At 42.5% G+C, this 26,908-nt stretch overlaps 1 protein-coding gene across 1 annotated transcript; it reads right to left on the bottom strand.

The window, feature by feature from the left end:
• Positions 1 to 1,619: 1,619 nt before the first annotated feature.
• PSKH1 (protein serine kinase H1) lies at positions 1,620 to 26,645 on the bottom strand. The gene is made up of 3 exons (XM_081335918.1): positions 26,577 to 26,645; positions 22,613 to 23,631; positions 1,620 to 7,602 (listed from the first exon to the last, which is right to left on the bottom strand). Exons 2-3 carry the CDS (start codon positions 23,531 to 23,533, stop codon positions 7,285 to 7,287), a joined length of 1,239 nt encoding a protein of 412 aa, XP_081192044.1. The 5' UTR covers positions 23,534 to 23,631; positions 26,577 to 26,645; the 3' UTR covers positions 1,620 to 7,284.
• Between the last annotated feature and the right edge of the window lie 263 nt (positions 26,646 to 26,908).

Genomic DNA, 26,908 nt, shown 5'->3' with positions numbered 1-26,908 from the left:
CCGCCAGGCCGCCCCCCCCGGGAAGGGGTCTCCACAGGTGCTGGGCCTGTGGAGACTCACCTTGCGAAGATCGAAGGAGCTGTCTCTTGTCCAGCCTCTGTGCCACGATTCCTTTGCCTGCTCTCGGTGCTCCCAAAGCGGAGCGGTGAGAGCAGAGTGGGATGAGTGCACTCTGCTCAGCTTCTCTGACTCACTCAGGCTCAGTAGAGTCTCCCCCAAAGGCTGCCAGGCTTGGCGCGGGAAAACGTTTGCACACTGATGGGAGGCTTTGGGGCAGCGAAATCGCGCTGCCTCCAAGTGTCCCCTCGAGTTGCAAACACGTTGGGCCCCGAGACTGGAAGCTTCTGGGGGCCACGATCTCGTGAGAGTTCTCTGCACCCATTCTCTGCAATAGCGGAGAAGCCGAGCAGGGCGCGCTGGTACCTCCCATTGCTCTCACTGCTCTGCTTTTGGAGAGACAGGAGCAGGCAAAGAAGCTGCAGCACAGAGGCTGGAGCGGAGACAGTTCACTAGATCAGGGGTCCCCAACCCCCGGTCTGTGGACTGGTACTGGGCTGCAGCATGCCAGCAACCAGGCCGCACAAACAAGCAAAGGCCCATCTGTGGGATACAGGCAGCACACAAAACCAGGCACTCCCCGGTCCGTGGAAAAACCTCTCTCCACGGAACTGGTCCCTGGTGCACAAAAGGTTGGGGACCTCTGCGCTAAATCTCCGCAAGGTGAGTCTCTACTGATGTGGCAGGATGGTAGGGAGGGAAGCAACTGTGTGGAGCATGAGGTATCTCAGTGGGACAGGGGAGGCCTTGGGTGGTCTTAAGCAGGTGGCCCTAACCCATCATTAGGTCCCCCCCATGGCCTTTCCCACCCTGAGATACCTTGGGTGCACTTAACGACCTGCACATTCAGTTAGCAAATGCACGGGCAAAAGCAGGGAGCTTTTACATTCATTGTATGTGATTCACTCCTTGGGTTACGAATGCAATTGGGTTACGAATGTAATTGGCAGGCTCCGCTACACCAGTAACTCGAGGACTACCTGTAGTAACTTTCTTCATGTGTCCGTATCAGAACTCTGAACCTTATTCCAGCTGCTGTAGCATCTCAAATTTTAAACTATTTTTTTTTACAAAAATCATAAGACATAGTTTAGACTCTTACTAAAAATCTCCCAGTATGCTTTGGCAACTATTGGTGAAATAGCTCCACATATCACCTATTTTGTCCAGAATTATTTCAGCCTTTAAGTATTTGATCGGACAACATCAAAAGCAGGTTTTAGAAATGTTAAACCCCTGCAAATACATAAAATAGGAGACAATTTAAGAAGTATTGTTCCATTTCACAGGATTGGATAAAACATACTGAAATGTCTATTAAAATGCATAAAAGCCAGTAGCAGTTCCATCCTTGTCTCCTACGAGGTTTGATAGATGGGGAAAAAATACTGAATATAGGAATGTATATTATCTACAATCACTTTCAAGCAATTGTGTTTATCCACTAAGTTGAGTTCAGAAGTGCATGTCCTCCATCTGAAAAAGCCTGCCTTTTATTACAGCATGTATTACAACCACACAAACACACACACATACAGACACAAAAATCCTTCACCACTCTGTGAGGATCAACATTTTACTGAATAAAAGGTTACAGTTCCAAATTTTAAAAACAGACTGAATACACAAAATAAATAATTCCGTACACTAATTTCAACATTACAGGTTAACTGTCATGCATCAAATCACCCCCTAAAAAAAGTAGAGATTCCATCGTGTAAAAAAAAAATCCCAAAAGGCACCAAAGAGAAAAATCACAGATATGACCACTCGGGAGAAAAGTAGGGAAGGGAAGCCGCTGACCTATGAAAAAGAGGCAAGGGAAGTTCTAGAAACAATGATTTTTGACAACTTGGATGTTATGGCAGTGAGGAGATGTATCTGTAAAGTCAGACTAAGTTCATTTAATGCTGCCTTAGAGGACTTCCCGAGGATACTGTAGTGCAGGGCTATTCAAACCTTGCAAACTTTAAGACTTGTAGACTTCAACTCCCAGAATCCCCCAGCCAGCCACGCTGAGTTGAAGCCCGCAAAGTTGCCAAGCTTGCACATCCTTGCCCTAGTGCCAAAAGTGACACATTCACAGCACACAGATATTGGCAGGAAAGCAGCAGGATATAACTGGGGGCTTCTGGAGCACAGAATATTTGGAAAATCCCCCCTCCCCTAACCCCAATCCTACTTATCTGAAAGGAATAACCTGTTGACCTTATTCAAAAAAAAAAACATTTTCCGTTGGCTTCCAGACAGCCCTGAGGTTCTTGGAAAGCCTATCAAGCCTTAATTGGTGACAAAAACTCTTTTAATGGTTCTCAATGAAAACCCAGCACCGTACAGCTAGCGTGCTCTCTGGCACACAGAATTACAGGATGCCCTCGACTTAACAACCACAACTGTGACCTAAATTTCTCTGGTTAAAGGAGCCGTGCCCCCTTTTACAATCTTTGTTGCCACTGTTGTTAAGCGAATCATTGCAATTGTTCGGTGGGTGGTGAGGGGAATCTGGCTTTCCCCACTGACTTTGCTTGTGGGAAGGTTGCAGATGGTGAGATTATGACTACGGGACAGCGCAACTGTCACAAACACGGGCCGCTTGCCAAGTGCCTGAATTTTGAGCCCATAACCGTGGGGATTCCGCAGCCTAAGGGTGGAAAATTGTCCTAAGTCATCCTTTTCAGTGCCGTTCTAACTTTGAACTGTCACCAAACGAATGGTCGTTAAGTCGAGGACTACTTGTTAGTATCTTGGCCAGCTACTGTCTTATCTAGTACAGGGGTGTCAAACTCGCAACGTCACAAGATGTGTGGCGACTTTTTCTGCATTTCCGGAGCTGGGCTGGGCGTGGTTTTGGCATGGCACATCCGGCCTGTGAGCCAGCAGTTTTATTCCCCCCCCCCCCCCGATCTAGTTACTTCAGTGCATCCATAAGACTGCTTGCCTAAGATAAACAGTTTGGAAAAAAAGTGGCTTGCTGAACCAAGCTGAGAAAAATTAAAAGCAGGGCAGGCAACAGATTTTTTCTCTAACCTTTCCAAGGTCAAAATTCACATTTTGTTTGTATTGTTTCTGCTTCCGTGACATCAGGTGGGGCCCAAAGAGACAGCCAGCAGTCCAAAAATGGCCACTGAGATTTGTAATGGTTTTTCCCCTCCTTTGAACAAAGGAGTCCCTTGTGTTACATCAAACTTCCTTTGAAACGCTGAGTTTCAAAAGCCATTTGTAACACAACACGGAGAGAAAGGGAACTAGTCTGGATTTACTAAGTGTGCATCATCAGCGAGGTGGTTTTTTTGGACTATGACTCGCTGTAATCTAGTCCTAGGTTTCCAAAAATAATGACTAAGGCACGAAAGTGGCAAAATGGCACTTATATCACTCTTGAGATAAAGGCAACTTTTTGAAAGTATTGGCAAAGTTACAGGGGTGGATTTATGCATCTGACCCCGTTCCCAAATACGTTTTCTTGAAGTTCTCCAGCTGCTGAATTCTGTTTACAAAGCTCCAGAAGACCACTTTAATTCCATCTTCACCCCTGTATTTACCCATCAAAGCTTCCACTCACAACAATCCTGGTCATTTGATGGACATTTAAAGGCTAACTTAAGGCATTATGGCAGACCTAGAAAGCCTGCTTAAGACGATCTCCTGTCACATCCTCTCCACCAGTCGCAGGGAAATCCATGTTGGTGCACCATGGGTTAGTAAGCAGAGGAAGACTGTGGTCCTCATCGGGAGAGAACTATCTTGCTGGCAATAATTTCATGAGAAGTGCAGCTCTGACCGGCTTGTAAACTACTGTACAGTCACAGTAACATTTCCAATTTTGATTTTTCTTCCACTGGAGAATGAAGTTGTTAAAAAGCCAGAAGTGTTAAAGCACTGTCTTGGGATTCAGTGGAAATGTTGGGAAACGTTGGAATTTGTGCTTCAAATGATGGGAAATGTTGAAACACGTGGCTCATAGGAAAACGTTATAAAATTATTGGGATAGGGCAAAGTGCATCAGTTTCTGTTTAAAAAAAAAAAGAGTTGACAGTTTTAAGGTAGACAACCCTTAGCCTTCATAATTAGAGTGCCTGATAAAAGCTAAATATCCTGACATTGTGGAATGCATAGATGCTTGGCTCCAGACAGTCTTCTTTCAATCACTCTCCTAGAAAAAGATCTCATGTTTCTTCCTACTCGGCAGTAACACAATGACACTTCTTACTGTGGCTCTAGTCCAAGAAGGTGACAGGGAGAGACTGGCATAAAGGAACCACTGATATTCAAATACAGGACTTAAAAAAAGAAAATATTTCTCATGGCAAAATGTGGGCCAGAAGTGACTTCTAATCTATAGCGCTCTTATCTCCTCAGAGTCCCACTGTCAGCAAATCAGAGCGTAACCCCCACTTTGCATTCTTTCTCCAAGACACAGATGGATTTCAAACTAACTGTACTTTTTAACACAGTATTGCTAAGTTCCAGTATATTTACAATGCTTAGTTTTTCCAAGAGTGAGAAAAGGGAGTATGAGCAAGGGCACAACCTAATCTCAAGATCAGGACAGTCAATCAACTTAGCAGCTAAACACCAAAATGAATTGCAACAGGAGAGGAAGAAGTATGGATTGACAGTTATGCTACATCCAGGATAAACATAATTTTTCTTGTCTTAGGAATGATGGCATGCATTTAAAAACAAGAATTCCACCTTGTGAATGATTTGCTTATCATTAGAAAAGGCTAGCAGGCTACAGTTAGCCATCCTTCACGGAAATCTCTCACCTCTATGCTTAGATAGCAATGATAATCCATGGACAACCCGGGGATCAAACTGGCATCTTATCCAGAAGGAATGGAACAAAGAAGAGTTAAACAAATCTCTACCCCAGACCTAAGAATCTTCTGAAGAGTCAAATAAATATTGCAAGGGCCAATGTCCATAGAAATTTACAGTCATCCAGGTCACGGTTGTCCCAAAGGTGCTTTTTCAAGAGGCAACTGGACTTTCTTTGAAAAAGAAAAAACACGTTTGATGCAAACATCAACGTGAAATTTGGTATGGCCCAACAGCTACCAAAATATGATTCCAGGTATGCCAATTATGGTAAACAATAATAGGATATGAAATCAAGCATTAATAGACGTTTGCACTAATTGATCTGATAGGCAAGAGTATCCTGAACCACTAGATGGCGCCCTGGCCTGAGAAACCAATTCTACACAAGGTGTGCTTAGTACAGGAGTAGAGATAAATCAAAAGTGTAATAATGCACGCTCAAGTAAATGTAAAAATTGAGCTGCAGGGACTCCTCTAGAGTCATTACTCACAGGAGTAAAAAATATCTTCAGGCTCATAACGCTCGTAAAATTCGGTGGCATTTAACTGCCCAACATGACAAAATCCCTTGAATATCAAGACTGATGAAAATACTAAACTTTAAACCGCCAGTTAATTATCATTAAAGAAATCTGTATTAGTTGCAAAACAGGAGCTGCCAGAGGGTACAAGGAGTTGGTTTCTGATAAAAAGGCACTTTTTAGCTGTCTTGGCCACAATTCCAACCCGGAAAAGGACCGAAAAAGATCAAGAGGACAAAATGCTCAACTAAACACCACTTGGGCTGACGTAGAGAATTTAAAAAGCATCTCTGGATGGTTATTTTCAAAGCTAGGTTCAACTACTTGGGAAACTCCCGATGTCTTTCGCCAGCCTTTGCTTCACAGGGGAGTCTTCCTATGCTGCAGAATGAGGTAGCAGAATTAATTGGACCACTTCACCATGCAGGCAGGGGGTGCCACTCTGCATCCATTCCCAGTCAGCGCCTCTGCTCCCTGATGTGCTAGCTTTGTACGTGCAGGTAGATGCATTGTCTATATGGAGCCATTAAAACCTGACTCTCCACGCCATTGGAAATTAAAGGATTCACGCTATCGTCAAAATTCCATTTGGCTGTATAATCAGGCTTAAACAAGGATAGGAGAATTCAACTTTCCTTCAAGTTGGTTCGTGATTTTGAAGATACATTTTGATAAACGTGCAAATCTTATTATAATCATTTGCATTACTTCACCTGACTTTATTTAAAACATGGCTACGGTAGGATTACTGCTTTTGGTTTTGGACTCTTTGTTTGCAACTGTACAATTTTTTTTAAAAGTGGGTTAATCCTTTGGGGTCTGTGCAGTGTAGAATATTTGTGGATCTCATTAAACTAGGTAAGTTAATGAGCCTAAGTTGTATTCTCTGCACATTCTATAGGCAGACATAACAGTCAAAACGTCAACCACAACATTTGATAAGAGTTTTCTACTGCTCATTCTGTCACTGTAATAGGACACCTACTAGTAGCATATGATGTTGGAAGACAAAAGTTGTTAAGGTTCTTGCAGTCTCTGGGAATGTGGAATGCCGATCCACATCCTGCAACTTTGGCTGACGTGGAATGATAACAGGGATTATAACAATTCATCCCAACATTAAGTGGGGGGAAAAAACACCAAAATGAAGATCAAAGCAATGCCACAAATACATAAGAGGCAAGAAGGAAGAACATCCCAAGCCATTTCCAGCTAAATGTTGGCCCAGATCTAGTGAACATCCCCCCCCCCAACTTTAAATGTTACTAGAATCTTTAGGGGGAAAAAAGTTTAGCACAGTCCAAGAGGTCGCACTGGTAAAGAAAATTGATCATCCCTTTGTGCACTCCCGGAAGTGCCTCAAGCTCCAGGTGATTCCAGAACTTAAGCGTCTGAGCCTAGAGTGTATTCCTATACGCATCTATGCAGAAGTCAGCCCCATTAGTTTAATCAAGCTTATTTCCAGGTAAGTGGGCAGATCGCCTTCTAAATCTCTCAACTATCAGACACTGTGCCACCAACCATTGACTTTTGGCATTAAATAAGCAGTGGTAGCACGGATTTTAAACTGAGTGAGGATTTTCCCTTCCATGTTATTTCCAGTATTTCAGACCATCAGATCAGAACTTGACCCCGGGAAGGTCAAAAGCAGACATTCCTCATTCCCCACCGTGGCAGAGGTACTGTACGGACCCTGCCCAGGTAGGGCATTTTCCCCAAGGCACCAATGTCCCAATATATCCATTTCTTTCAAAACAGAAAGACAGACGCAAAGACTGAACTTTCGGAGAGGAAATAAGGCAGCTGGAGCACTGAGCGGGCACCCTGCGGAGCGCGCCCCAGTGACGAAAAGAAGGAAGCGAAATAGCCTCTCGTTGAGCTGTCAGCCGTTGTACTGTTGCTGATACCGCAAATTCAGTTCTCGCAGTTCCCTCTCCCGCACCCGGCGAGACTTGTTGGATTTGGTGGAACGGCTGGAGCGGGTGGACTGAGCCGATTTGGTGCTTTGGCAACGAGACGACGCCCTCTTGAGGAGGTTCTGAGAGATGGAGCGGTGCAGGTTCTTCATGGAAGAAGAGGCCGCCATGCTTACCACCCAGGGATGCTTTAAGGCTTGAAGTGCTGTCATCCGGTCACTGGGATCCACCGTGAGCAGGTGGTCAATGAAATCTTTAGCAAGATTGGACACGCTGGGCCAGGGCTGAAAATTAAAAAGAAACAAAGGGATGGGGAAAACATTAATTGTGGTTAGAATGCAGCAATGCAGGCTAACTCTGCCCACAGCCTGGCGTTCGATCCTGACGGGGCTCAAGGTGGACTCAGCCTTCCACCCTCCCGAGATCAGTAAAATGAGGACCCAGATTGTTGGGGGGTAACATGCTGACATTGTAAACCGCCCAGAGAGTGCCGTAAAGCACTATGAAGCAGTTCATAAATCTAAGTGCTATTGCTATTAAAATTGGCGATAAGCAAGCCAACTTGTTTTTCTTTAAATATGGAGTTTTCTCCTTTGCACTTGCAAGCACCATATCATTTGCTCTACCTGAGAATTCCTTTCTTTGTCTACGGACTGCGAACTGTGACTTACGTTGGATTTTCCCTACCCAAATGATTCCCAGGGACAACCATTGCAAACTGTAGCTCCAGAAGTCGAGTAAAACAGGGGTTCCCAACCCCTGGTCCGGGGACCGGGCCGCAGCATGCCAGCAACCGGGCCGCACAAACAAGCAAAGGCCCATCCGCAGGATGCAGGCAGCACACAAAACCAACACACAAACCCTCCGGTCTGTAGAAAAACCTCTCTCCACGTAACTGGTCCCTGGTGGCCAAAAGGTTGGGGACCTCTGGAATAAAACATCAGTAGGGACTGAGAATGGGATTCTGGTTAGAGTGTAGAATCAATGGATGTTCAATAACACCTGAGATTAGGTAAAAAATTTGTTTAATATCTATCGTAGTCTCTCCGTGCTCCTTCCAGACATAGAATTGACCGTCTTAATTAGACGGATACACAATTTATACCACTGGAGCTGAAAAGTGGTTTTGTTTATCTATAGCACAAATTCATTTCCAGCAGCAGCAATGCCAAGAGGAAAAGGAGTACAAAGTACCACGCGGCTCCTGCAATTTCACATTTGCACAGAACCCATGCTGAAACATAACTCTTATCTATCATTTGATCAACTATGTTATTATTATGAGCAGTACAATAATATCCAAAATAAGAATTTGTTTCATCTTCAAGAATTTGGTATTGCCTTCTATCTGCAAAACAATTCCCTATTCAGTAACTACCTCTCTTCTTGATCTAGATTTTGTACCTAAATAGAACAAAACAAAAATAAGGACGCTGTTTGTAGTTAGGTTTTAGGTGAGATCACAGACTGCTGCAATGTTAAATTTTTAAAAAATGCTAGTTGTCATCATCGAATAATCAATGTTAATGTTTTAATGTTATTTTAACAATTCAACCAACCAGTATTATTTTCACCAAAATGTGAAGCAACTCCTGAACAGGGAACTGAGACAGGCAGCAATAAATTATCCCCTTCAATCTGACAAGCGAGTCAGCATTACCGGCTCAGTTAAGGGGCGCTAAACAGGAACAAATTCTCAAACAACAAAGAATTGGATTTCTTATCCTTTCAATTACTGTGCCACCCTCTGAAATGGTAAGCAGAGAGCAGTAGTAATTAGAAATCTCTTCTAGTCAGCAAACACAAATTGGTTTATTGATCTGTTTATCTTGCTGGAGGCTTCACCTGCTGTACAGTATGTATCTTTGGTTTAATTTAATTAAGCTACCCTTCTGATGAAAAGGGAAATATATATATATATATATATATATATATATATATATATATATAAACCCTATTAAGGTTAGAAGTGAAATGAGCTTACTAGCTTCTTTGCCTACAGCCCATTAAAATGACCAGTTTCTAGGATGAAATAAATGAGAGGAACATGGCAAGCTGGCCACAGAATCTCAGTCTCATGAGCTTAATATTACTTCTTTGTATTATTATTATTATTAGTAGTAGTAGTAGTAGTATTTGCTCAAGGAGAGCTGCATTAGACGCAATGTTAAAACAGGCCTTTGAACTTACTCGTATATGGTACCACTTAAATTTCAAGCAAGGAAAAAAGGATGATTGGTATGCAACAAGTTCATGGATAGGAAAGTGGCTGGGCTCCTTTCCCCATCTGAATCTTAAATCAAAGCAGAACCCACACAATAATGTTGCTTGAATATCGTGGCTTAATAAGATGGTCTAGGTCCGTGGTGGCAAACCTATGGCATGGGTGCCACAGGTGGCACACAGAGCCCTCTCTGTGGGCGCGCACGCTGTTGCCCCAGTCCTAGGCCTTCAGCTGGGTTTTATAAAACATTTTCGCTTTAGGCCGCTGCTGCCATGTGCTCACACACAAAAAAGGTTCAATCAATAAATCAATTTCAACTTCTCACAGGAAAAAAAAAAGATCTCACAAAGTTGGAATTGACTGATTGAACTTTTTAGTCCCACCCAGTCTGCCGTTACCACTGTAGGCACACCGACCCAATGGGCCACACCCACCCAATGGACCACAACCACCCAACGGGCCATGCCCACCCAGCACCTGACGATACATAAGTGGGTTTTGAGTTGCAGTTTGGCCACTCGGTCTCTAAAAGGTTCGCCATCACTGGCTTAGGTCATACAACATGATGCCAAGACAACGGTTCGGTTCCAAAAGCAGCACCACAGGTTATTCAATGTGAACTTATCCTTGCCTGACTAGGTGCAGCTTGGCGCCTGGTCAACCATGCAAGGGTTTACATCCATTTTAGTCTGGAGCGGGTAAGCCCGTAGGAAAAAATGTGCTACAGTATTTTGCAAAGTTGAGATATACCTTAAGGTTCTAATCAGCTGGAATTCCAATTCCAATTCCCAAAGTTGACTCCTTTCTTCCTCTTTGTTGTTCCAAGCTCAAAACGTAGAACAAACAAGCAGCAACAACAACAACAACAAAAGCGGAATGGGACTCGGCAGCGGTAGATAAAATCCATAGCTGTTGCTATAAACATTCAGAGCCTCATTAATGGGCTTCTGTGTGGAGATACTGTTCCAATAGCAAGCAAAAGCACCAAGGACAGAAGAGGCTTGAAATTCATTATTTTACCTGCTGATTTATACTGTATTGGTCACGGTTCCCGATAGTCATGCTTTGGTTAGCATTTCATAATGAATTTCCTGAAGAGCTATATCCAGTCTTTCAAAAACAATGTAATGTACTCATTCAGTTATTCACAATCAAAGAATGATCTACTGGAAACTACAGCCTGCATGACATCCCTAAATCCTTTGTTAATTCATTTCTATTTCACTCTTCTGCCTTTTTTTTCTTATTTCCTTATGTATTTTCTTTAAAACGCAAGGTTTTGCCAACGGGTCTGAGGAACCCAGAGTGGGATGGAGGCAATCAGGCGGCTTGTTTGACTGATTGCTGTCACTGGGTTATGGTTTTTATTGTTCTATGTTGGCTTTTTATTTTTGTAAGCCGCCAAGTCACTGAGAGTGAGCGGGCAGCAATATAAATTTTCTAATCAATAAATCTCATATAAAAAAAGCAATAAATATAGGGACGCGGTGGCTCAGTGGGTTAGGACGCTGAGCTTGTCGATCAGAAGGTCGGCAGTTTGGCGGGTCAAATCCTGAGTGCCGCGTAGCAGAGTGAGCGCCTGTTACTCGTCCCAGCTTCTGCCAACCTAGCAGTTCGAAAGCACGTAAAAATGCAAGTAGAAAAATAGGGACCACTACGGTGGGAAGGTAACAGCGTTCCGTGCGCCTTTGGCGTCTAGTCATGCCGGCCAAATAACCACGGAGACGTCCTCGGACAAGCGTTGGCTCTTCGGCTTTGAAACGGAGATGAGCACCGGCCCCTAGAGTTGGAGACGACTAGCACGCATGTGCGGGGGAACCTTTACCTTTAATCAATAAATAATAGTTAACTGTCCTTTTAGAAGAGGGAAAAAAAGGTTCCATCACACCTATCAGAACATTCTTTCAAGGTTTCAAAGATGCTCCCGATTGGCTCAGTCAGTGGGAAGTTAAAACTTAGGAGCAAGGTTTAAGGTTGACTGAATACTGAAAACAGAACTTGCTGTTCTGTAGCTTTAACTCCTGGCCGGTCCTTCTCTGTCAACCTAATCCACTTCACAAAGGTAAGTTGCTATCTTGTGGATAAAGCTGGGAGGGAGTGAAGGGTGTTCAATGAAATTTTAAGAAAGGATAAGATATAAATGTGACCAGTGGTGCATACATTTACAGCAGGGGTCTTCAAACCTGGCCCTTTTATGACTTGTGGACTTCAACTCCCAGAATTCCTTGAAGTCCACAAGTCATAAAAGGGCCAAGTTTGAAGATCCCTGATTTACAGTATAATATGAAACAGAGTAGAGCTTCAACAAAAAATTGCCATTCTATTTCAGTTTGTATGACTGGACAGCTCAAGGAGTCCCAAGTTCAGGGGAAACAGAGGCTTAAATATATTGACTGAAACAAGCAATATTCTTGTTCTGCACACCGAAGAAAAGAAATAAGTACTACTAAGTAACAGATTGCCGGTGAAATGGTTGCAGTCAGCAAAAGACTTAGCAAGCTAAACAGTGAGAAATTGTATAATATACTGCCTGGGACATTTGGAAGCTACAGCTGATATTTACAGTAGCTTAACAGGCACTATCTTCTAATGAGTCTTATATCCATTTTGTCCAGCTCACCTTTAACAATGCATATAGCTGACAATAAATAAATGACCGTGCCGCAGAAATGGCCAAAATCTCAGCATATGTGAAAGATCACTCGCAACAAAGATATATAGTGGAATGGAGAAGATGGATTGATTATATTCAGAATAAATATGGGACTACAAAGTATCATTTAGCATAGGAATAGTTTTTAGTCATTATAATTAGAGGATATATTATTTATCTTTTCTATGGTTAAGGAGAGTTAAAGTGCGATAGGATTTAAAGAGTAATTATAGTAATTAGAATATTTTAGATTGAGATTGTGTGATGTAATACCCTGTATTCAGTTCTGGGAAGTCGGGGGGGGGGGGGGTTGGGAAGGGAGGGATGGGGAGGGGGTGGGGTATATGCTCTAAAAATGTATTTTAAAACTTTTCAATAAAAAATAAATAAATGACCGTGCTGTAGAGTAGCCGTATTGTACGTCCAAAATTGTCACAACCATGTTAAGAAACAATCTATAGCGCAAGTCACTTGGCCAAATCATCCGGAAGGCTTCTTTTATATTGGCCGCCCTTATTGATCTGTGAATGTTTTAACAGCCAAACAAACCAAAATGAAATTTTCACAGAGGCTTGTCCAACCGTATGTATTTAAAAGGAGGGGGGGGGGGGGCGAGAGATTAGGATATTTATTTAAGAAAATGTATATAGCCACCCAACTCACGGTCCGGAACTCCGGGTGGTTTTCAAAGATAAAAATCTCATATAAAAAAGCAATAAAAAGCAATAGCCTTCCCCACCCCCCACCAAGTCCCCTAATGACAGCAATCAGTCAAACAAGCCGCTTCATGGGTTCTATCCCATCTCGCTTCCCCAGGCCTGATGGCAAAACCAGGTCTTCCGGTCTTTGTGAAAGAATTTCAAAATGGGGGCCAATCTTATTTCTGCGGGGAGGATGTTCCACAGGAAGGGAGCTACCATAGAGGAGGCATTTCTTCTTGGTCCCATTAAACCAGGGGTAGGCGACCTTGGCTCTTTTATGACTCGTGGACTTCAACTCCCAGAATTCCTGAGCCAGCCACGCTGAGGGGAAAGGGAGAAGTTTCCAAGCTGAGCCATGCTGGCTCAGGAATTCTGGGAGTTGAAGTCCACAGCAACAGCAACCCCCCCAGCCCCTTTCTTTCCTCCTTTTTCTTTCCTTCTTTCCAATCCACGCCCACCTCAACCAAAACCAGCTGTCCGAGCTTCCCTCTCCCAGGGCAGGCTCCTGCAAAGCCTTTCAGCCAGTTCCGCTACACCTACTTCTTTTTTCTAACTATGTGTGTGGGGGGAAGCGAGTAAATTTCAGCTAGTCAGACATGGCAAAAGTGAATTGGCTGTAACCAATACAGAGACCCTGGCTCCAGTTTGCCATGTCAACTGATAAATACTTTCTCCATGGCTAGTGTTTTATTTGGGCACTTTTATTGTACAAATACATTTTTCTTGCTCTACAAAGTGGTGAAGCTGAATGAATCCTTCAGTACTACTGTGTTTATGGTCAGGTTTGTAAAAACTTGGAATTTCCTTAGTCTTTGCTAACATCATTTTACAACAAGTACCAAATAAGTTCTAAATCAGTCATCTGAAATATCTCAAAACATTGACTTACGTTGTAGGGAGGGACATTCTGTACACATGCTATCTAAACTGCTGGCATATGTCAATACAAGTAATTCCTCTTGTATTTATACAACCCAGCTTGTGAATGCAGCAGCAGGTGTTCCTATGAACCAACAGCCAGAAACCTCCTCCGCACAATCAACTACCTGCACAATTTTATCAATCAACCTTGATCACTTGATTGAAACAATTCTCATGGTTGAGGAGAAGCCTGCCAATCCTCCAGAAAAGCATTTAAGTCCAAACAGCAACACAAAATCTTAACAGAGAAACATGTCTCTAAACTCAGCCCTTGCACTCTCCCAATGAGATGGGAGACAAAGTGACCCGCTGACATTAGCTACGTATACTGTAGACTGTATAATGGACTGGGGTGGGGGTGGGGATAAAGGAGATGCAAAAGGCAGAGCCTGAACAAATGGTTGATATTTTGGAACAATTAAAGAGATAAAGAAGAAAGAAAGAAAGAAAGAAAGAAAGAAAGAAAGAAAGAAAGAAAGAAAGAAAGAAAGAAAGAAAGAAAGAAAGAAAGAAAGAAAGAAAGAAAGAAAGAAAGAAAGAAAGAAAGAGGACTTCATGAATTCATTTTTACAAGACACCTTTCTTTGTCTCCTGTTTTCCCAAGAAATCATTGCCAAATACTAGAATGGTAATGAAATGACTTTGACATGGTCATTTTTCTCCAGTGCTTTTCAACAAGCAAATTTACTACAGACTTTAAACAAATGAAAAAAATAATAATACTGGAAACAAATGCATCAAAATATTCCAAAAATCCTAAAATTTGAACTGAAACCACAATATTCTTATCAGCTAAAATTCCAGAAAACATAAATGAAAAATATCACATTTTGCAAAAGATAAAAGCTGCAAGCTGCAAGAACTACGTAGTTGATACTACGTTGAAAAAAAGCAAACTGTGGACGATATCAGATGGGGAGACCAAATTTGAACATCCATTTGGGATTGTATAAAGACTTCTGCGTTGGCCAGGAAGACCTCCAAGGTCCCTTCCAGTCCTATGATTCTATGTTACATGCATTTTAAGAGACAATGTGCCGACCCTTTGAGATAATGAGGTTTGTTGTTAGCTATGAAGTCGTGTCCGACCCATCACGACCCCATGGACAATGTTCCTCCAGGCCTTCCTGTCCTCTACCATCTTCTGGAGTCCATTTAAGCTCACGCCTCCTGCTTCGGTGACTCCATCCAGCCACCTCATTCTCTGTCATCCCCTTCTTCTCTTGCCCTCCACCTTTCCCAGCATTTGGCTCTTCTCCAGTGAGTCCTTCCTTCTCATTAGGTGGCCAAAGTATTTGAGTTTCAATTTCAGGATCTGGCCTTCTAAAGAGCAGTCAGGGTTGATCTCCTCTAGGACTGACCGGTTTGATCGCCTTGCAGTCCAAGGGACTCGCAGGAGTCTTCTCCAGCACCGTAGTTCAAAGGCCTCAATTCTTTGGCGCTCAAATGAGGTTTAAAGGTAAAAGGTAAAGGTTCCCCCGCACATGCGTGCTAGTCGTTTCCAACTCTAGGGGCCGGTGCTCATCTCCGTTTCAAAGCCGAAGAGCCAGCACTTGTCCGAGGACATCTCCGTGGTCATGTGGCTGGCATGACTAGACGCCAAAGGCGCACGGAACGCTGTTACGTTCCCACCGTAGTGGTCCCTATTTTTCTACTTGCATTTTTACATGCTTTCGAACTGCTAGGTTGGCAGAAGCTGGGACGAGTAACAGGCACTCACTCTGCTACGCGGCACTTAGGATTCGACCCGCCAAACTGCCAATCTTCTGATCGACAAGCTCAGCGTCCTAACCCACTGAGCCACTGCGTCCCTAATTAAATGAGGTTTAGGAAATAGGAAATGCTAGAAGTCTTGGATTGTGGATGAGGGTATTGTAATAGAATCCTGAAAGCCTGTCAGAGCCCCTGTCTGCTTCAATTTATACCTAACACAATCCAGGCAGAGTTGGGTTTTTTCACACTTTCCACTTCCTCAGAATTCAAATATCTTTTCTGTAATGCTGGGTGCTCTCCTCTTCCTTCTCTGAGTCAAATATGCATTCTACCACACTAGTACGTTACAAAAATTAAGTCGAGAAATAATAAATTTCCTTGACAACATCCAGTCGGGGACTACCTTTCCAGTTACCACAACCTGAATCTAAGCAGTTGGAAGCAAAATAAATTAGTTTTATTGCTAGGATTAATCCCAGTTAAATAATTTCTGTTCTCATGGTCAACATGGAGTGGGCAAAATTCAAGTCCACAAAGGTTTTTTGCCCAAATGCAGCCTCCTCCACCCTCGTAGGAACATCTTACGTACAATCTTCTGATTTAACTGCAGCCAAGGTTGCAGGCAAACAGGCCTGTGGCCCGTTTCAACTTTGAAGGACCACAAATGCCAAATGAATCTGTACTTTCTCCCCACTGCCTCAGATCTGCAATCAGATCAGCACAAAAGGGAGCAAACTCTATGTACATTAGTTTGTGAGATGGACAGCTGCACTAAAGATAGGGGAAAAGGAGAAGAAAGCTTCAGAGTGAGCGTTTGTCAGGATGAAAGCAAAAACACATTTCTTGGTAAATGGATTTCTCTTCTAAGAAATGGTAGAATCCTCTCAAGGCCCTCTTAAGAGTAGAATATTGTAGTCTCCATTCCAGCCAAGACTTTCATGGATTTGTTACTTCATTCTTGCATGCACTTGAAAACTGAGCCCTCAGTCTAGATATCTGTAACACTAACTGGAAGCCAAAGGCCCTCCAACTCCTGTTGGACTCTCCAACCTCCATCACTCTGCTTATTAATAGGAACTGGAAACTAACCATATCTATAAAGCAGGGGTCTCCAAACTTGGCAACTTTAAGACTTTGGATTTCAACTCCCAAAATTCCTCAGCCAGCCAGGGCTGGCTGAGGAATTCTGGGAGTTGAAATCCACAAGTCTTAAAAGTTGCCAAGTTTGGAGACCACTGCTATAAAGTCATTGTTTCTCATTCCAGAATGAAAAGTATCTTACAGGGGAAGAGCCACTGTAGTAAAGCAGTCTGATTAGAACAGGTAAGGGCCCAGATTTCAGCCCAGTGACTGAATTTGGATTAGTAACAAATAGAGTTGTTGCTATTAAAGCAAAATGAGAGGAGACCTCCTTGTAAGACACCTTAGGCATCTAGAACAGAGGTGGGGAACTATGGCCCCTTTAGGACTTGTGGACTTCAACTCCCAGAATTCCTCAGCCAGCCATGCTGCTCAGGAATTCTGGATGGTTGAAGTCCACAAGTCATAAAAAGGCCAGAGTTATAAAATATAACTCTGGATATATATAAAAAAACCTAATCCAGTCTCACAATTTAGATTAAAATTACCAAAATTTATGTATGATTTCTAAGGCGGCCTTGGTTTCATCATAGTATATTATCTTCTGTACAAATTTTACATTTGTGTATTACACCACCAAGTCAATACTTCATCAGTGATGCACAACTGTGTGTTCAAGGCAACATCTAGACCAAAACTTTCTCAAGTGTGTTCTGCTGTCAAGGTGCATTAAACTTTGTATCAAGCGGAAGTGGTATTCATTAGAAATAAAAAGCGGTGAGTCACAAAATAACAGGGAGGGAATGACATTGGTGGACCATATTCCCAGACAAGATGACAAATGTAAATGACCAATTTCAACCACTCTTCCAGATGATGCACCCTCTGCCTTTTAAATGACGAGGAAAAGTTTATAAATTGCATTTTGCTTTACTTTGAATCTACCCTGAGAAAGATTCCAGGTTTTAGAGTAATACAGAAAAACAAATCCTGAATGAAAAGAAAAGCAGAACCGATGCATTTGTTTTATTTTACCTTCTTCTATAGCTTAATGTGTTACCCATAGCCTTTTCTCTTAATATCATTATTAAATAACAGGTGGGATTTAATAGTGACTATTTAAAGTCAGCCGTTGAGCTTCACGCTTCCTGAGATTTGAAACCAGGCCTCTCTAGCCCTAATAGTCTTGTATAACATAATGTCTTCAAGATAATCTTTTGGTTACCTGCATGCTTGTCAATCAAGCTTTTGCTTTTGTGGGAGAAAGCAGGAAGACAGCTCCTAAAAGTAAAGTAGACAAACATAGCTACAACTACAACAGAATAACTGAGCTTCAATAGGAACATATGAGCATTTCTTTTAATGTCTGCAAACTTATTAGATCTGCAGACATTAAAAGAAAAAAAAATCATAAATCACATCCTAATGAGAAAACCACACAAAACCACACAATATTCAGTGTTAATTAGAAAAGAAAAATGTCAAATGAAATGACGGAGTAGAATGGAATATCTTGGACGACGATATAATGGAACTATGTACATGAGCACTTCAAGTAGGAACTGTGGAAATAATTGCAACCTGCTACCGAAGCTGCACTTTTGCCACATATGGAATCTATTGAGCGATTTCAGATATTTAAAACATTTTGTGTCATTGTGAAGACTAAAGCTGGGGAGGGGAGGGCAGGAAATAAGCAATTAGACCAAATGTTATGAAAATAAGATGCAAGACTGAGAAACAAGTGGCCAGAAGTCTATTACCATGTAAGAATAGGAGAAAGAAACATGAATTTTAAAGAGGGCTCAGGAATATACAGAAGCTTATTATCTTTAGGGCTTCTTGTGTCTGCAATACAAGCAACTTACCTATCCAAGTTCCCAAACAAAGATTTATTGCTTTGGGTGAAAATCTAAGGGGACAATCTTAGTGTAATACACCAGTATAAACAAAAACTAGCTGCTCAGACTGTTTGTGAAGGTTAACAGCATCATGTCCTGCTCTTTTGAGATGTGAAATATATGAAAATTGTAGTACATATTTAAAATCAATCAATCAATCAATCAATCAATCAATCAATCTCTCTCTGTGTATATATAGGACGCGGTGGCTCAGTGGGTTAGGACGCTGAGCTTGTCAATCAGAAGGTCGGCAGTTTGGTGGGTTGAATCCCGAGTGCTGCATAGCAGAGTAAGCACCTGTTACTTGTCCCAGCTTCTGCCAACCTAGCAGTTCGAAAGCACGTAAAAATGCAAGTAGAAAAATAGGGACCACTACGGTGGGAAGGTAACAGCGTTCCGGGAACCTTTACCTTTACCTTTAGGTAAAGGTAAAGGTTCCCCCGCACATGTGTGCTAGTCGTTTCCAACTCTAGGGGCCGGTGCTCATCTCCGTTTCAAAGCCGAAGAGCCAGCACTTGTCCGAGGACATCTCCGTGGTCATGTGGCTGGCATGACTGGACACCAAAGGCGCACCTTTACCTTTACCTTTACCTTTACCTTTACCTATACCTATACATACATACATACATATATATATATACATACACACACACACACACACAAACACACACACTCACATATATATATATAAATTAATAAAATGTAAAACATAGATTCCTTCTTTGCCCTGCTGTCCATCACTCCCTGTGATGTGGCCCCATTTATAAATTTCAAAGATACAGGAAGGTAATTTGGGGATAGGTCTACGTTGAGTTTTTATTATAGGATACATCAAACCATTTGATTTCTCATCTGGAATCAGCAGACACACCAGAAAGAGCTTTTCTGCTGTGTATTCCAAAAACATTTTTTTCCTATGGCAAAACAAAGCCTTCTACTTATTTAAATAAGCCCTGATGAAGCAAAGAAGCTGCAGGGTGCAGGGAAAAACACAATTAGTTCCTAACAGATAAATTGAGCTGATCCTACTCTGATAAGCACTGTAACGCAGGAAGCTAAGATCATCAGAAGTGTTTGTAGTCTCTCTCCGAGCTGCATTAAATTTCCCTCCTTGGTCATCAACTATATATCATCCAGGAGCCAAAGAATAATAATTAGGGCAGTTGAAGTCAGCAGAACCTGGATGAGTTATTAGAGTAGTGGCCATTGATCGCTTAATAGCCTCTTGAAAATAGATCCTCGCTTCAAGAATGGAACCACACTAGGAAGACTCCTGCTGCCACACTGGCAGACAGCAACTGCAATACAGACAGTCCTCAACTTAAAACAATTCATTTAGTGACCGTTCAAAGTTACAACGGCACTGAAAAAGGGACTTATGACCATTTTCACCTTCATGACCATTGCAGCCTCTCCATGGTCATGTGATCAAAATTCAGATGCTTGGCAACTGACTCATATTTATGACGGTGGCAGTGTCCTGGGGTCACGTGATTCCCAATGGGGACGCCAGATTCATTTAAAAACCGTGTTACTAACTTAACAGCTGCAGTGATTCACTTAGCAACTGTGGCAAGGAAGTTCATAAAACGGGGCAAAATTCGCTAAGTAACTGTCTCACTTAGCGAATTGGGGTCAATTGTGGTTGTAAGTCGAGGACTACCTGTAGCTGGTGTCAGATTTTTCTTGTCAATCTACACTTCAATTTTTATTTCGCTGAAAACAGTCTCGGCAATTTTATTTACAAATTTGAGCCCAGTCTCATTTTTTGAAAAGGCACTGGTTTTGAACAAGTGGAAAAGGAGAAAGACCCCTATTGCTGAAATACTTCTTTGATACAAGAGCTAAACCTCTTGAATTTTTTTGTCACAAAAAGTGCATAGGAAGTTAACTCTGCAATGCAAAACAGGAACGATGCTGGGAACAAGCAAATGATAATCCTTTAAAAGAAATTAAACATTACGCCAGATTGTATGTAGCGCTAAGTCAGAGCAGATGATACCACTCTAATGGCAGAAAGTGAAGAAGAACTAAAGAGCCTCTTGTTGCGGGTGAAGGAGGAGAGTGCAAAACTTGGGTTGAAACTTAACATTAAGAAAACCAGGATCATGGCATCCAGCCCTCTCAATTCCTGGCAAATAGATGGGGAAGAAATGGAGGAAGTGACAGATTTTATTTTCCTGGGCTCCAAGATCACTGCAGATGGGGACTGTAGTCAAGAAATTAAAAGACGCTTGCTCCTCGGGAGGAAAGCCATGGCAAATCTAGACAGCATACTAAAAAGCAGAGACATCACCCTGTCAACAAAAGTGCGTATAGTCAAGGCTATGGTCTTCCCAGTTGCAATGTATGGCTGTGAAAGCTGGACCATAAAAAGGCTGAGCGACAAACAATTGAGGCCTTTGAACTATGGTGCTGGAGAAGACTCCTGCGAGTTCCTTGGACTGCAAGGCGATCAAACCGGTCAGTCCTAGAGGAGATCAACCCTGACTGCTCTTTAGAAGGCCAGATCCTGAAGCTAAAACTCAAATACTTTGGCCACCTAATGAGAAGGAAGGACTCACTGGAGAAGAGCCTAATGCTGGGAAAGATTGACGGCAATAGAAGAAGGGGACGACAGAGAATGAGGTGGCTGGATGGAGTCACTGAAGCAGTAGGCGTGAGCTTAAATGGACTCCAGAAGATGGTAGAGGACAGGAAGACCTGGAGGAACGTTGTCCATAGGGTCGCGATGGGTCCGACACGACTTCGCAGCTAACAACAACAACACTAAGTCAGAAGTTAGCAGAGTCTACAGACAATTATTTGAAAATATGGGAAAACACTAGGGATGGATATTTATCTTTCTGCATGCTAAGAGGAAGATTCTTAATAAACTGTGTTTATCTTTCTTCCATTCTTGGCTGATCATTAAACAGGAATCATGTTTTATCAACTGCTAAGAAAGTTACCAACAAATCCTTTGTTTTAAATCACATTTTGATTTAGAAACAAGAATGTGGACAGCCAAATTAAGTTGTACATAATTCTTCTTCTGACTCTCAGGCAGGAAGAGAAAGAAATAGACAGTGCAGAAATCCGAAGCTTCACTTAGGTTTGTAAAGAGCCACTGCACCACAATTTAATTTTTTTGTTATTACGTAAAAATACAGTTAGTGAGAAAAGTCAGCTCTTGAATCTAAGAGAGGTAAGCTCAATAATCAAATAGTTTTGGCAAGACACTGTAGCTTTGTATTTTTGATATACATTTCATGGAATTCTGATTTAAGCCTCATCAAAGGAATTTAAAAGTCAATGTATTTTAATTCGAGTTACCATACTCAGTAGGAAGCTGGAGATCATCTATAAAAGATGTTTGCATGACATAACCTAGGAAAACATACATAAACAACTGGTCAAATGAAATATCAAGAAATCTGACCTGCCGCACACCTGAAAGGTATCTCCCACAGGCAAAATTTCAAGAACAAGATTAAGAAATACTACGTATTCGTGTATCGCTGTATTTTGGTTGAGTATTAAGAACATTACAGCTGCACAGTGCTATTAAGTTCTTTCGTCCGTTACTATTTTGGAACTATCACACCGCAGCCTCTTGGGCCATCTGAACCATTCCCTGGCAACAGGCGTATTCCTAGAAGAGACCCGCTTGTCAGAGCAAAGCAATTCAGAAAAAGCAGATTATCCCCTTTGAGAAGCGATTCAAATATCGAAGACGTCACTGCAATGACATTACAGAGACAGCACTATTCCTTTACCATTCCTTTATCTCCTTTAATTAGATTTGATCCTGGAAGAAGCGCCTCTGCCCTCTATCAGTGGGGATGGAAAGATTCCCCTTGTTGCGGTGTTGATATACAAAGTATTAAACATATTGCGCAAGATTGCCCAAGTCGTGCGTTCTCCAGTTCCCTAGAAAATATGCATGAACCAACGCCAGAGGTAATCGCTTGAATAGCTGAATTGGACATCCAGTTATGAGGCCACTGCCAAAACCCCGGAGTAGTTTTACTTAAAATTACGAGGTTTGTGTATATACGTTTACTTTTCTTCTGGCATGTCCTCATCACACACACCATCATCCATCATCTCTTTACTCACCTCCCCCGAGTAACTGTATTTTCCTTTGAGAATTTGCCGATACAAGCGGGTGCGATTATCATCCTCAAAAGGCATCGTCCCACTTAGTAGGATGTACGAGATCACCCCAAGCGCCCACATGTCCACCGAGTTAGTGTAAGGCTTCCTGATCAAGATCTCTGGGGCAATGTACTCTGGGGTCCCACAGGTAGTCTTCATTAAGCAGTCATCTCCTTTCTTCCGAGCACTCGCTAGCCCGAAATCTGTGATCATGATTTTGGAGTCCATACCTGGGTGATAATAGAGCAAGTTCTCTGGCTTCAAGTCTCTATGAGTTATGCCCAACGTATGCAAGTATTTAACCCCATCCAACACCATCTGTAGCACTCGGGTGGCGTCTCTTTCCGTGAAAGAGCCTTTAGCAATGATACGATCAAACAATTCGCCTCCCGTGGCCAGCTCCATCACCATGTAGACACGCTCCTGAGTCTCAAAAACTTCGATGAGTTGGATGATGTTGGTATGCCGCACCCGGCGTAGCACACACAGCTCCGATTCGCATACTTCTCTGCCCTCACGGTATTTGGTCTCTATCAGCTTGATTGCGTAAGGTTGCTTGGTAGCTTTGTGCTCCACTCGTACCACGCGACTAAAGCTACCTCGGCCAATCAGAGCTTTGATGTCATACTTGGCTGTCACTCTGGGATCAAATTTGGCCCGGTACTTGGCCACTCTGTTCTTACGGGGCTCCTGCTGTTCCACATACGGATTGGTGTGACATGGAGGAGAAGGAATGGCAGATTTGATGGCATCTCCATCACCTTTGATGAAATGTTTATAGATGTCAATTTTATAACCAGTGTAGGGCTCAACCTTTTTAACAAGATCCAAATGAACATCCTTGGGAGGCTCGGGAAGTACTTTACTGGTCCCACAGCCCATCACTAAATGGTACTAGTCATCCATCAAAATGGTCTCCCGGGATAGCACCACAGCAACCATGTCTGGAACAATTCCAACCATTGCAACAACCCAGGAAGCTGAAGAGAAAGAAAGAACAATCAGTGTTTTGTGGCTCAAGTGAAAGCTCCCTCACCTAGGCTTAATTCAAACATCAGGAACTTTTTAGAACTATAAAAAATGCTGCAGCTAAAAAAATATCCAGTTTCTATGCTAGAAAGTGAAGCAGTAGGCGTGAGCTTAAATGGACTCCAGAAGATGGTAAGAGGACAGGAAGGCCTGGAGGAACGTTGTCCATAGGATCGCGATGGGTCGGACTCGACTTCACAGCTAACAACAAAATGCTAGAAAGCATTAGGGCTTCAGTGTTGATACAGGGAGCCCTTGACTTACCACAAGTCAGCACAAAATTTATGTCATTAAGTGAGACACTTATTGAGTTTTGCCCCATTTTACGATCTTTCTTGCTGCAATTGTTAAGTGAATCATTGCAGTTGATAAGTTATTAACCTGGTTAAGGGAATCTGGCTTCCCCATTGACTTTGCTTGGCGTCTTAATTTTGATCATGTGACATGGGGATGCTGCAACGGTTGCAAGTGTGAAAAATGGTCGTAAGTCACATTTTTCAGTGCCATTATAACTTTAAATGGTCACTAAACGAACTGTTCTAAGTGGAGGACTATCTGTAAAACCAGTTCTGGGAATTATTATGGGTTAGAATTAGAGCTGGAGTTGAGGCAGCCCTTCTCCTTAAAACAGTTTAGGGCGGGAGACCCCAAACTCTTTAGCTCATCAAACGCTTCATGAAGTCTCAAATTGTTTGTGGACCCCTAAACATTATATGAGAACAATTTAATAAATGGCACTTTAACTAATAGTATAAATAGTAACAGTGGATAGTTTCATCAATCCTTGGGGGGGGGGTCAATATTAACCATTTTGGGAAATCCTGGTTTAGGAAGAGGATTAAAATTTATGTTATACATAGACAGGTTATTAGTTTAGAAAACTTTTTTAGTTTTTAGTTTTAACATTAATTTAAATTTTCTGAATTTTATACATATGCACTCATGCATAAGAAACGTTTGAATCTTTCCAAGTAAGTTTACCATACATATTTCAGCTATTTGCAAATAGACACAAAATCTGGGAAACTGAAAGATAACCCCATCTTTTGAGAATGGCAGAATAAGTACAACTTTACAAGCATATCAAAATGAAATGCAATACAGGTAGTCCTTGACTTATGACCACAACTTGTACAGGCATTTCCACTGTAAGTTATTGTGGTTATAAGCTAAATCAGGCTCAATTTCACAATAATTTTTGCAGTGGGCGTTAAACAGAGGCTGCTCCCCCAATGGGGCTTTTTTGCTGAAAAATAGCAAAAAAGGTGCAAACTTCAATCACATGACTGCAGAATACTGCAATGGGTCATAAATGAGACTGGCTGCCAAGAGACCCAACTGCGATGATAGGTGATGTAACAGTTGTAAGTGTGAGTAAAGGTTGTAAGTCCTTTTTTTTGGTAAGGCCATTATAACTTTGAATTGTTGTTAAACAAAATGGTCATTAAGACATAGACTTCCTGAGGATGATAGGTGATGATAGGATGATAGGTGATGTAACAGTTGTAAGTGTGAGTAAAGGTTGCAAGTCCTTTTTTTTGGTAAGGCCATTATAACTTTGAATTGTTGTTACACAAAATGGTCATTAAGACATAGACTTCCTATTTGAAAGCAAGCAGTTTTAGAAATTCAGTGTTACAAGTTTAATACATAAAACTAAACATTTTTTTAAAGCCAAACCCTATGTACAGGATTAGAATAATCATCAGGTCCAAGAAAGAAATAGCAATCAAATTTTGTAATGGATCAAAAAAGGTGGGAGACTTCTGTCTAGATTAGAACATTCCTGTCCTTTTCTCACTTGCTGAAGCTTGATTAGCCCTAGCATCTGAATCCATCTCTCACTACACACTGAGCTGTGATTACCTTATTTTATCCAAGGAGACACGTGTTGAAAGAGTTTCACAAGACACACTTAACCACAAACTAACGACACAGACTGGATCAGTATCTCACACACACAGCTAAAATGTGGTAGACCAAGAGCGTCATACACAAGGACAGGCCTGACTTTGCAACATCACAAAAATTATTTTTTTTTTAAAAAGAGACCAGAGCTTAACCATGAGAAACATATTTCACCCACAGGTTCAATTCCCAGTCTCCCTAAATCAGCGTTTCTCAACTTTGGCAACTTGTAATGTGTGGACTTCAACTCCCAGAATTCCCCAGCCAATAATAATAATAATAATAATAATAATAATAATAATAATAATAATAATAATAATAATAATAATAATAATAATAATAATAATAATAATAATAATAATAATAATAAAGCTTTGGTAACAGGTTGTGTGAAAGGGTTTGTAAACTTTAAAAGACCGTGTTAGATGAAGGGAAGGGTGGGGGGGGAAAGAGAGGGGGACTGGGACAGATTCCTATTACCCAAATATAGGATTTCTATATCTGTTTTTTTAAAAAAAGAGCTAATTCTAGACGGTTTTTTTCCCCCGGCAGGGATCCACCCCTCCCATTTCTCCTTTCCTGATATTTCCCATCCTGCCTGCTGAAGCATCTCCTTCCCAGACGGGTTGGGATAACGTGCCAGCTGGGAATTATGGGCACTGGAGTCCCGACACAACGGGAAGACAGACACGGGCTGGGGGCAATCAGCTGTCAGAAGAATGCGGCGCTGTATTTCCCAGACCGCCGCCTTGGGCGGGAAAAAAAAAACCAACAACTCTGCCCTGGGGACAAGGCAGCCTGAGGGAGCCCCAGACTCGCCGGGCGCGCTACCAGGCGGCGGCAACGGAAAACGGGCCTGGCCCGCGGACCCGGGAGAAAACAAGCGCAGGCCCGCGAGGACCGAGGCGACGCCAAGGAGGAGGAGCAGGGCAGCTAACGGCGCCCCGTCGAGGGCCGGAGCTCGCCGGGCCGCCCCGAACGGACTCACCTCAGCCCGCGGCCGGGAGGGCGCCGGGTCCAGCCCAAGCCCACAGGGGGTTCTGGCCTGGCGCTGGCCTCATGGCGTCATCAACGCGCGCGCTCGGAAACACAACGCGTGGGACGAGGCCGCTTTCCTCTGCGGTGATTGGACGGGCCGAGCTGGGGGCGGGACTTTCCCTGGTCCTTATTGCTTATTAGAGAGAGAGGGAGGAAGAGTGTGTGTGGGGGGGGGCAGAGAGGTAGGAACAGTTAGCGACGGTTGCTAGGGAAACTTAAGCCCCGCCCGTAGAGGGCTGTCATTCTTCTGTTTGCCCTGTCTCTCTGCAAATAGCTTTCTGC

This window comes from Vipera berus, assembly GCF_964194415.1.
Source record: "Vipera berus genome assembly, chromosome: 10".
NCBI lineage: Eukaryota > Metazoa > Chordata > Lepidosauria > Squamata > Viperidae > Vipera > Vipera berus.
This window is presented reverse-complemented; position numbering and strand designations above follow the sequence as displayed.

Coding starts and splice junctions, on each gene's coding strand:
- PSKH1 (XM_081335918.1), bottom strand. CDS start 23,533: ATGGGCTGTGGGACCAGTAAAGTACTTCCCGAGCCTCCCAAGGATGTT. Junction 7,603..22,612: donor AATACAGTTACTCGGGGGAG/GTGAGTAAAGAG, acceptor TTTAATTTTCAG/CCCTGGCCCAGCGTGTCCAA.